The sequence below is a fragment of the Gossypium arboreum genome, chromosome 10 (assembly GCF_025698485.1).
Source record: "Gossypium arboreum isolate Shixiya-1 chromosome 10, ASM2569848v2, whole genome shotgun sequence".
Classification (NCBI taxonomy): domain Eukaryota; kingdom Viridiplantae; phylum Streptophyta; class Magnoliopsida; order Malvales; family Malvaceae; genus Gossypium; species Gossypium arboreum.
In genome coordinates, this window is record NC_069079.1 from 16,674,613 (window position 1) to 16,687,397 (window position 12,785).

Sequence of the window (12,785 nt, forward strand, 5' to 3'; positions counted from 1 at the left end):
TTTAAAGCCAATATTCCCAATATACTTTAGTCTTTGGTCAGAAATTAATCCTTCTGCCTCTCCACTAAGTCTGGTACATTGAACCTAGACGCGTTTTTTGAATGAGTTGAATATTATTTAATATAATTAGTAACCTTTGTTTTCTTGAAAAATGGTGTATGTGCTGTCAAAGCTGAGGAGTATAGATCTAGACATGACAATATTAAAGATGTTGGTACACTGAAGGTATGGATTTAGATATGACAATATTAAAGATCTTGGACTTGGAGAAAACATGACAAAATTGAATTTTTGTTGCTGTTTTTATTTATCTTTGTCACTTATACTTGGGAGTTATAAAATAACAAATGTCAAAGAGAAAAAAAACAATCTAGTTCTTTAAATATATAAAAATTTGTTCAGGAATTTATCTCGAAATTCAAGTAACATAAATAAAAGAAATTAATATAAAAACCATCCAACTTATTTCTTCATTGAGTTAAAGCTCTTATTATCATATATCCATGCATAAATTCTAATAACATGATCAAAAATGAAATATATTAAAATTAGAAACTTAATTTCGTGCAAACATTTTTATTATCACGTCTCACATTAAGTATACATACATTCATAGGGTACATATTTGGATATCCAAATTTATCATAAGTTTCGATAACATAGATGAAACAAAACAAAATATATAAAACCACACCTTGTGTTTTTCAAACTTAATAATACATAGAGATTTGTTTGAATGGTGTTTTTATCTAGACGGAAAAAGATGCCATCGCTTCGCCTATGCTTAAGAACACCCTTCCTCCAATTTTGGGCACAAAGTTAGCCAATTTCAACTTGTGAATAACTTGCCACCTAGGGTTTGCAATAGCCAGCTGCAACAGTCAGATGCAAATTAGCATACATGAGTTTAAAAAAAAAAAAAACGTAAAATAACATAGCCTTGTATACATACCTTCATCCCATTTGAATCAAAATTCTTATGCAGTTCCTCCAGAGACGCGATGCCCGATGTATCGATGTCCATCAAATCTAATACCATTCATTAACATGCAAATTCCATTGTGAGGAACAATTAAAGAATAAATGATTCAATAATCTCTTCAAAACATAATCCATATTTCACCAACTCTTACTAGAAATGTCAAGGATTACTATTTGAATAGTCTTTTCGGCATTTCTCAGCTTGCTGTCCTTTTCCTCCTCAATAACCCATTTCATAATCCTGAAAAATTAAAACAAATCATTACTCCATAATAATGAATGCTTTTTTCATGATGTTTCTTGCTTGTCTTGGAGCATTTTAATACCATGTCATATTTTAATACTGTGGGGGTAGAGGTGAATTAAGTAGTTACCTTTCTCTGACAAAATTGGCGTTTGCAAAACAAAGTAAAGCAGATTTGAGGCGCATTATTAAGACACCTGGAGTCTTGACAGCCATTGGATATTGATTGACATCACCGAATGCATCAGTTTCAGGAAGCTTTCCAAGGGTTTCAGTGCCTGGTCGAATTGATACCACTATTATCTTTGCAAATGATATTGTTACCTGCAACCATATTAAAACTTAGGTACCTATAGAGTATTGATAAAACCTTTGCAATGACGAAAGCAGAGTGGCATGCCTGACATTTTTCAAGGCCTCACACACCATACATGTCAATTTATAAGACTCACATTTCACAAAGAGCCTTTTGTTTGATTCGAGACCAATATGTATCGTTTCTCGGAAACTAAATCTGACGTGTTGAGACAACATAGTTGACTTTATGTCTATGTCATGTACACTTTTCCCTATAAGATATGAACCTTTCTTTGTGTTGTAAAATGTTCTCTCTCTTTTTTTTTTTTAAAATGCATGCCTCAACCATGTTGGAGATTACTGTTGACAGAAGAGTTCACAGTCCACTTGCATCATTTTCTCATGTTATAATTAATCCTATATAAGGTATTTTATATATAGATTAATAATTCATATTAGGAATATTTAGACATTTTCATATATTTTTTACGTTTTAATTAATTTTTACGTGTCACGTTAATCATATGGTGCAACAACCTTGTTGGGTGGTTCAGAGTGAAAGTAAGTGTTACCGCCACAAGAAGGCCAATCTCCACGGTTGCAAACAGCACTCCCAGAAAGGCCCCAATGCAAGCCAGGAAATCTAGCTTATCAACCTTCCAAATATTGCAAGCTTCATTGACGTCGATGAGTCCCGGCAGCGCCGACAGAATAATCGAAGCAAGGATCGCCACCGGTGTGTAGTACAACAGCTTTGTCAAAAGTTCCAATGATATGAACACCGTAACAGCCATCACAATGTTCGACATTGCGGTTTCACAACCCGCGCTGAAATTCACCGCTGTCCGCGAGAATGAACCTGCAACATTTTACTCCGACTCGGGTTTGAGTTATTTGAATTAAAGGGTGGTACAAGTAGGAATATAAGTGAAGGTAGGTTAATTACCGGTTGCGACATAGCAAGTAGTGAAGGAACCGATGATGTTCATGAACCCCATGGCTACCATTTCTTTGTTGCCATCAAGGTGGTAACCTTTTATGGCTGCGAAAGATCGACCAACTGCAATTGCTTCCTATGATTCACAAAAAGTAGAACAGTAAGCTGTTATAAAGACTTAACGAACATATAAGATTAAGTCAGACTCAGACGCCAACCGTGAGTGCAATTATAGCTACAATCAACCCAATCTTAGCCAGTTCCCCAACATGTGGTCCGTTGAACTGCAGCTGATCAACTGAACTTGGATTTAAGCCTCCTTTGATGTGTTTGACGATGTTAACTCCGTGTTTATCGGCTTTGGTAAGGAAAACGATGAGTGTGGCTAAAACGACAGACACCAGAGGAGCAATGGCTGGCAACCAGAATAGTTTTTTGTTCTTTCTACCCTGATATACAAATTATAGAAATAATAATAATTTAAAGATGATTTCTTGAAGATGCAGATATTCAATTGATCAAATTTTGGGAAACAAGCTGCAGTTCTTACCAAAAATCTTGTGATTAAGATGAATATCAGGAAAGAACATCCGAGTAGGAAGTTATAAGGATTCCACTGCAGTAAAAAAAAAAGAGAAAAAAAGAAGAAGAATTTAATATTGGCGAATTCAAGAACTCGTATGATTTGTTAAGTGATTGGACAGTACGGGATGTTGGAAGGAACTCCAAACGACTTTCAAGACAGAGATAACATCGGTCTTGTTCGTAAAATGAGTGATTCCAAGCAGTCCTTTAAGTTGTTGAAGACCAATGACAATGGCGGCGCCTGCCATGAACCCCACTATTGCAGCATGTGAAAGAAAATCGATAAGGAAACCTGACCTGTAAAATCTCCACAAGGATTAAAATATGTATGAAATTTTGTAAGAAAATGATGGGAAAGAAAGGGGTTAATGGCAAGAGAAAAAGAAGTGATAAATTAACCTGAAGAGTCCAAAGGCAGCTTGAAAGGTACCCGCAAAGAAAGTTACAGTGAGCACAAGTTTATGGTAAGCAATGGGATTAGCCATTGGATCCTCAAGTTTCTGAACCATCGACGATAGAAGGAGTGAAATCACGGCCACCGGTCCGATCGCTATCTCTCTTGAAGTTCCCATCAGGGTGTAAATGAGAGGTGGGACGACACTCGTGTCTGATCCACAGATTCATTAGTAAAATATAAGATGTAATCAATTTAAGACGCCAAAACTATAGCAAAAATTTTCATCTAGCAGCTTACAGAGGCCATATTGAGGATCAAGTTTCGCCAAAGTTGCATATCCGATACTCTGTACGAAAATACAATGATATGAGTAACAGAAAAGGGAGGGGGGGGGCAGAATTTGATGGAGAATTGAACTTAAAGTAAAAACCTGAGGAATGCAGAGGCTTGCAAGAGTTAGACCAGCCAGTAAATCACGCTTGAACTGATTTGGTTTGTAGTTTTGACACCAAGAAAGGATGGGAAAGGTTGCTTTCAACATGGAAAAGAGTTCATGTTTCAACCCGGACTGCATGTTAAGAAATGGGACTTTGTTTCTCCATGAAACAGCAGTTCCAATGAGCTCTTGGCTAAGCCCTGGTGGCTTGGGGGTGTTGAGGACCCACTGGACCCTTTCAACACAGTCATGTCTCTCAAGGTCTGCCATTTCTTGATCACTGGTTGTTGTATTATTGAGTGGAGAAGCCATGGTTTTTGTTTTGAAGTGTTTGGGGTAACCCAAAGCCCTTTCTTTTTTCAGCTACTTCACCACTCCGATCGCTATTTTATTTTTGTTTCAAGTTTTCGCTGTAAAGACATGATATGACATTGATTTATAGATGGTAACTCAAGGGATGATACATCACTGGCCTATGACATTAGTGGAGAAAATAAGAGCGCTATTTCTAGATCATGAAAGCCACAGACTCTCTCTCTCTCTATATATTAAATATATTTGCATATTGGGTATATATATTTTATTTCACAACCATATTTAAAACATTGAATCTGTTTTTTTAAATATATATTTTAATATTTACTATATTTTTAAAACACTCTTAATTTATTTGTAAAATATAAAAACTCTAATAATAATTATTTAAAATATTTTTAATTTATTTATGAAATATAAAACTCTAATAATAGTTACCAAATATTTCTCTAAATTTAAATGTGATATATGAATTTAAATTACATTCTATTGTATTTATTGTTACATTTAATGTAACATATTGTAATCTCATAAATATCCTTTTCACATAACGGTAATTTGTTTAGGTGATATTATCGTACAGATATATTACATCTCCAATTATTTGTTGCCTTCGTTTAACAGATATTCATTACCATTCTTGAATTTATCACATGACATACACCTATGTCTATGTCTACACATGATAAATATGTTAATGTTGTTTAACATGGAGTCTTCCCGCTTCTTATTAACTAGTTTTAACTCCACACACACTTATATATGGTTGCAGAGTTTGCAGCACTATAAATGGAGGCGAAAACATGAAAAAGCAGGCCAAAAGAGCATAGTTGCAAAAGATGCAAATGCAATGGACTATATTGATTACAAATTGACAAATACCCAAAAAGCTCACTCAAAGACACCATTTTCAGAGGTATTTCTAAAAACAGAATATGTTCTTCAGGAATCTCTTTCTTTGGCCCGAGTTCTTTTCGACCTTTTTAATATGTTATAATAAACTCATAAATTTAATTTCTCCAATGTAATTTGTCATGCATGTTGAATCACACGGATGCTAATTGCCTAGAAATTAAGTACTTAATTACAAGTGTTTGGTTGTAGTCATCATTGCGGTTGATATTGTGATAAACAAATAAAACAGGATAAATAGGTGACACCAATGATTATTTATATAGTTTAGTTTCCTATGTTTATAGAACCTAACTCATTGAGTAATTTTACCATCTTTAATCCTTGATATAACAAGTAATTCTAGATCTATCACTTTCCTAGTATAACAACCTCACTTCTGTATCTTAAAGACTTAGAACACTCATCTCTAAATTCTCTCCCTAAGAAGTGAGAACTTAGTTTGTAAACATAATCCATTTACTCTCAAATGCATTCACACATACGTCCCTCAATGAATAATAAAGTGCTCTCAAATGCTCAATACAAAAACTTATACAAGTCTCTTAATATATAGAAGTTTTAGGCTTGTTAACATACTAGAGATCAATTACAATCCAAATCCCTTAATAACGACGACTATAAAAAGAAAAATAAAATATATACTAGTAAAGACCAATGTAAAGTGGGCTATTGGAGATTCATCCTTAAATGGTATCTTTGATGTGGTCCTAATTCGATCTCCACAATTTAAGGGATTCAATTGTTTGACATTATCTAATCCAATCTTTAATGGAAGTTGCTTTAAACAGTCTGGTCTTCAAAGTCGAGCTTCCATATATCCAGAATATCATAACCATTCAAAGTCAAAAGATTTTGTTTCAATAATTTATCAACTCCAAATATAGAAAGTAACAAACAAACTATTATAGTGATTGCGGAAGTGGTCGCATCTGTTTGGAACTTAGCCTGCCACTTCAAAATTTTGCCTCAACAATATCTTCTTTTGGAAATTTTTTGAACAAAACCAAACAAGGCAGGAAGCTACTCATTATTAGCACCTCTAGCTCCTCTTCAGCACACCCCTTAATCTAACATACTTAGTATTACGTTGTCATCTACAAAAATAAAAAACCTACTTGAAAATATAAAATAGTAGAAAGCAGCAAGTAGGGTCATATCCACATAGATTGATGATAATTTTATTCCTTAAATAAAAATTAATAAAGTAAATAAAAAGAGGGTAATTATAAAATTAAAAAAAATCAAATTAAAAACTAAAATGAAGAAATCAATAATTAAAAGTCTTGAAAATCAATGGGGAAAAACTCTAGTCGAAGGTAAAATCTCCATTTGATTCATAAGTTCAATCATCGATGCAATGATATCTTTAATGCCTTTAATAAATTAGTTCTAGTTGCTGACTCTATGTTGGTCAACCGATCTCTCCTTATCTGTTTGATAATCAAGAGACAACCCATTTGAAATTATTTCCCTAATCGATAAATAATCTTGTAACTCAGTGTCCAATATTTAACTTACTGGCAACATTAAGAATAAGAGACACCTAATTCTAACCAACAAACTCACTTAAATGGGGTTTATTTAAGTTAGATCACACATCCACATCACATAACCATAAACTATGACATACGCAATTATGCAATTCGTCTCTAGTGTTGGAATGAATTTAAAAATTATGAATTTAATTATTCTATTTGACAAGATAATCGTTCTAAACATCAAATACCAATATTTAACAAGCTTGAATAATTGTAATTAAAACAAAAGATGTGTGAATACTAAAGAACAAAAAAGAAATTAAAGTGAAAAATCAAGTCTTATGAATTTATTGAATCGAACTTTGATAATTCTTTGATGAGAAAATGAAGTTTAGAAAGCTATAGAGTCAGAAAATGCAATAAAACAAGAAAATAGATATAATGTTAGAAAATTTGCCAACTAGTCCTAACTCCCTTTAAAAATATGATTTATTTAATTAAATTTCATCAGTCCTTCTGCTTAGCTCATTGAACCTCGAAGAATTGCATGTTGAATCAAAATGAACATAATGAATAGAAATGGCGAAATGAAAAATATATAGAAATGGTTTTGGTTTTCTTCGAAATGTGAAATGAAATCATTTGGAAATGAATATGGTTTTCTCAAAATGGAAATAGAAATGAAAATGAGAAATGATTAATTTTCAAATGAATATGGATTTCTCAAAAATTATCAGAAGAATGAGTTTATGTTTTCGAGCTATTTTAAAGCCTAAAAATGAAAATAAACCATTCGATCATAGTGAACAGGTTGAATGATTAAATATTAAATATAATTTCTCAGAATTTTACCAGGGGTAAAATCGTCATAGTGTTATTAGAGGTAAAATTATGATGAGAAAATTATTTAATATAAATATTGAAATTTATTTTTGGGAAATAGAAAAAAAATAATGGTTTGGATCAATGATTTGCCACAACTCGTTGTGGCAAATTAGAGCCTTTTCAGCACTTATTGATCTTGTTTTCCAACTCTTTTAGTTAATTTTATTACATTTTCTGTTTTTAGTAGTTTAAATTTAATTTTAGCAAATAAGCGTTTTTACGCAATTTTTCACCATGTGGTGATCTAACAAGCCAATGTGTGCCTACGGATGAACCAATGAGCTACTTGAGTGTGTAGGAAACTATTTTCGGTCCAAGAATGCGAAGGACGACAATAGTGTCACGACACCGGCATGTGGTGTCGCAACATTGAACTTTGAAGACAAAGAATTCACTTCGGAAAGGCAGTGTTGCAACACCAGACGATGAACAAGAATTATTTTAGTTTTAGGTTTGTAAATTAACCTAATTAGGTTAGACTATTTTTGTAACACCCTATACTCGGCTTGGTTGCCAAGCTTGAATATTAAGACGCCACACCACCGTCTCATTTCATACTCATAGTAAATTGTCACATTATTAAGAAATCATCCTCTTTATCAGTGATCTTATAAATTTTTAGTCAAACTTATATCAATAATCATTAGAACATACCAAACATACCTTAAATAAACTTATAGTAATAATTGAACATGTATTAGGATCACTTAGCAAAATTTCCAATAAAATCATGTAGGTATCGATACTAGAACAAGTGTATCGATATTTTCCTGGTACGGTATCGATATCGTTTGTAAAATCAGTACCAAATTAGTATTTTGTTTCTCACTAAAATCAAAGTCTCAGAAAATATTGATACCTTTGCAAAAGTATCGATAAAATTACCCTAAGTATCAATACTCGTGATATGGTATCGATATCAGTTTACGATTCTAACTTCCTGCACATTTCAATTCACAGAGGTATTGATATCGATACCTCTACTTCAGACCAGAAAAATACAACATACATAAGCATTTAAGTCATTCCAACATGTACCAACTCATAATGTTATCATATCATCATCAAATAAATTTCAAAATAGCTGTAGTAATAGTCTCAAACTTCTAAAGTAAGTTAGAGCAATAATCAATGTAATACGAAATGAATCTCATAAACTTATTAACAAATAATCTATGGAAGCATCCAAAACGTCATGGTAAATACTAATAAAAGTCTACCACATTGCCTTATTCCCAACGAAAAAAAAAAACAATAACACCTACGAAATCCCAGAAAATGATCTGCTTAGATCACCCCTTGGAACCATACCACTCACACCGGCACACAACTAATTTGAAATGGTTTAAGAAGGAAGTGGGTGAGCTTAACAAGCTCAGTGAATGCTCAGAATAACCACAATGCAAACAATTCATCAAGCATCAATGAAACAACCATATAGCATAACCTCAACAGTTCCAACTTTAGTGTCATATTATACATACTCGTGCATTATTTACTAGTTCATTTACATGGTAATCATATTCTATAACATCCCGATTTTAGGCCTAGTCGGAACAGTCATTTCAGGACCATAAATCTGATGAGGAAAATTTCATTTTTATTATATTTTTATGGTCTATGATTTCATGAAATGATGAAATTTCGTTCGAAAATTTCAACGTTTGGGCACTCAATTTGGTCAAAAGGACTAAATTGTAAAAACTACAAAAGTTGAGTTCTACATGTTAAAGGGGTCTAATTGTTATGATATTTTAAATAGGAGGTCCTTAAATGGTAATTAGACCATTGTATAACTTGTTGGACAAAAATGGCCTTGGTTGGGTAAAATTTGAAAGAATAGTAAAAAGGGCATTTTGGTCATTTAGGGGTAAAATAAATTAAAAGACAAATTTTAAAACCCAAAAGTGTCCCTTTCTTCTTGCTTCAGCCGAATGTACCAAGATCAGCCATGGTTAGGGTTTGGCTATGTAACACTCCTAACCTGTATCCATTGCCGGAATAAGGTTATGAGGTATTACTTGACTGAACAAAACTTCTATAAGGTCAAAGATACTTACCAGACATAAATTATCAACAATGCAAACATGTCTCATTGATTTTCCATAAGAGCTCTTATAAATTTCCAAAATGACTCACTATCAAAACATAACCGAATATCTAATAACAAATTAACTACTATCAAGTTATAACTAAAACATTTCACCACATTAGTTCAATTATAAGGCTTCTATAAACAAAATGAGCAAGCCATCTTCGCATGGCTATAATGTATACAAAGTCGAAATATCATTCTACCTATAGTCTATCCTATACATGCCTTAAACCATGATGATATACAATCTTCTCAACTCACATAATGACTTGATAGTGTGATGATATCTCCGGCCCTTCCAACTCTAGCTAAAGTATATACCTATAAGAAATGGAAAAGAGAACAAGGAGTAAGCTTCAATGCTTAGTAAGTTTTAAGCAATGCAAACAATTAATTTACTTATAGATCGATTATTCAAATTTTCAAGAAATCATTCCTAGATAATTGCCATTTTGGCCAAGTATCCATGAACATAATGCATATTTAGCAAATTCACCTCACTTGAATCTGAACTCAATTAAAACCAAATATTTAAATTACAAATAAGATCATAAGAACTCGAAAAGCATCTCATTAACAAGTTTTAACCATGTTTGCAACAAAATCACAAATTCACTACAAGCTGTCTTCTTGAGCAACAGTCACTAAATTATTTATAACTGGAGCTAAGAAACACAAAATCAAGTGCTGTTAATTTTCCCTGAAAATAGACTCATATATCTTCCATTCATAAAATTTTCAGAATTTTTGGTTTGACCAATCAATACCAGATTTTTATTGAAGTTTCCCCTGTTTCACTGTTTGACTAATCTGACCACTCTTCACTACGAATCAAATTTCTCATTATACAGAATTCAAAATATGTTATCGTTTATTTCATTTGAAAATAGACTCATTAGGAGTCTAAGAATATAAATTTTATCTTATAACCATTTTTGTACCATTTATAATGATTTTCTGAAAATAGAACAGGGGACCTCAAAGTCATTTTGACTCTATTCCACGCCACTTCAAATATCTCATTATTGGCAATTCTTTTGCTTACACGGTTTCTTTTATAAGAAACTAGACTCATTAAGATTTCATGAAATAATTTATTCAGCCTCTAACTCAACTTCCACAATTTATGGTGATTTTCCGAAATCACGTTACTGCTGCTGTCCTAAGCAGATTTATTACCCATTCTTTGGATTCATATTATTTAACATGTATATCACCAAATCAATCTCATATAACCTTTCACCATAACCGAATACACACATACACATATGAGATTTTCACATATACTTCTCATTTCGCATTCATGATTCAATTCCGATCAATCTAACATATAAAAGTATATAATACATACCTGACCAACTTAATGTATTGAACATATTCAATGGTAGTTTACAACAAATATTCGAAATCATAATCTTACTCCAATCATCGGCATTAAGTCTACTAGGTTTAAAACCCAAATCCAATCACCACCACAAAGCATGCGGGACTTTAAGCCTGGATATAATACCAGCACAAAGCCTGCGGGACTTTAGCCCGGATATAACACCAGCACGAATGCCTTCGGGACTTAGCCCGGATATAATACCAGCACGAATGCCTTCGGGACTTAGCCTGGATATAACACCAGCACGAATGCCTTCGGGACTTAGCCCGGATATAACACCAGCACGAATGCCTTCGGGACTTAGCCCGGATATAATTCTCCATTATCATGCACACACATATATATATATATATATATATATCATAACACATTAGCATTTCATTTACATTACTTGAACACAAGCACAACATGCTTATCAACCATTCCACTTTCGGCTCAATAGCCACATACAAAGAACACGATTTCGTTTCACTATCCAACATGATTTCTATAACCATTCGGCTACAAGTCATATGCACAAATTATTTATCCCACTACGTAATTCAAGTAGAACCAATAGGTCACAATTTATTTGTTATGCTTATAGACCATGATTTTATCAAATCATTAGCTAAGTTTCATTACTCAAAGACTTACCTTGACTGTCGTCGAATGACTACGGATATGCTATTCGGTTAGTTTAGCTTTTTCCCTTATCCGAATTAGGCTCCTTAAGCTCTTGAGCTAGATTAAACAAATTCACTTGTCACTAATTCATTAATCATGCCTTTTATTCGGTTATATTATAATTCGCTCATAACAAGAATTTCAACTATTACTTAAAAATGCATTCGGCAGCACATACATTTCAAAACCAATATAATTCTTTCATTCATGAACACATTCGGCTATGTTAAAATAAATTTTTAACAATTTAAGCATCCTCTTCTATCAACTAATATGAGATTTCGTACATTAACATTTCACTCAATTGACATATTAAATATTTTAACCCTCCTTCACTACATGACAACAAAACCTCAACCATTTAACACATAACAACAATTTTCCTCAATTCATCTCCTAAGTTCACTTTCGGCTCTTACACAACAAATAAATAATTAACTTTTAATTTCAATATTTAGCAAACTCAAACATTATCTTTCATCCATTACTAATTCAAAACATTAAAATATTCAAGATCCAACACATAGTAGCCAAAACCGAATATCATAAGCTAATGACTTTACCTTAAACTAACTTATTAAGCCTTTAAATCAACTTCTAACCATCTCACATTTAAAATTTTCCATCATCTAATCTTCATGCTTACATGCCATAACCGTATGGTTCTTATCACACTTGGACCACAAAATGCATAAATTTCACAAATTCTAATTGCTATCATAAGCTCAATTTCGACTAACACTCAATTAAATACTTACAATTTAGCACTAATTTAGCATTTCAACATAGCCGATTGTCATTAAACAATTAAGCCACAAATATTAAATTTTATCAAACTCAACCAATTCAAGAATTAACAAGCTCAAACCTTATCCTTCTACCATATCTATTTCAAAACATTAACACACTATCCATGAAGTAGAAAACTTCCATGGCCGAATATACATGACAACACCAAACTTAAAATTTACACATGGGCTAAGTAAAAGACTTAGCAACTATCTCAAATTCACTAAAATTTTAAAAGCAAACTCATGGAACATACCTTAATTCAAGATATCTAAAGGACCGAATGCTTAGCTTCAACCTTTCTTTCACTTACAAAGAATGGAAGAAGGAATATGGAAAACATTGTTTTTTTTGTCACCCTTTTTCCTTTTATTTAAT

The 12,785-nt window shown here is 32.7% G+C and overlaps 1 protein-coding gene across 1 annotated transcript; it reads right to left on the reverse strand.

Moving 5' to 3' along the window:
• Positions 1-560: 560 nt before the first annotated feature.
• Positions 561-4,416, reverse strand: LOC108488455 (sulfate transporter 2.1-like). The gene is made up of 12 exons (XM_017792733.2): positions 3,872-4,416; positions 3,739-3,787; positions 3,444-3,651; positions 3,167-3,341; positions 3,010-3,075; positions 2,678-2,908; positions 2,469-2,595; positions 2,095-2,381; positions 1,356-1,549; positions 1,134-1,222; positions 953-1,029; positions 561-872 (listed from the first exon to the last, which is right to left on the reverse strand). Exons 1-12 carry the CDS (start codon positions 4,187-4,189, stop codon positions 750-752), a joined length of 1,944 nt encoding a protein of 647 aa, XP_017648222.1. The 5' UTR covers positions 4,190-4,416; the 3' UTR covers positions 561-749.
• Positions 4,417-12,785: the final 8,369 nt, after the last annotated feature.

Excerpts from the sequence above, each read along its gene's own strand:
- LOC108488455 (XM_017792733.2), bottom strand. The coding sequence starts at position 4,189 with ATGGCTTCTCCACTCAATAATACAACAACCAGTGATCAAGAAATGGCA. Across the intron at positions 3,788-3,871 it reads CAAGCCTCTGCATTCCTCAG|AGTATCGGATATGCAACTTT; the intron begins GTTTTTACTTTA and ends ATTTTCGTACAG. Across the intron at positions 873-952 it reads TTGATTCAAATGGGATGAAG|CTGGCTATTGCAAACCCTAG; the intron begins GTATGTATACAA and ends TGACTGTTGCAG.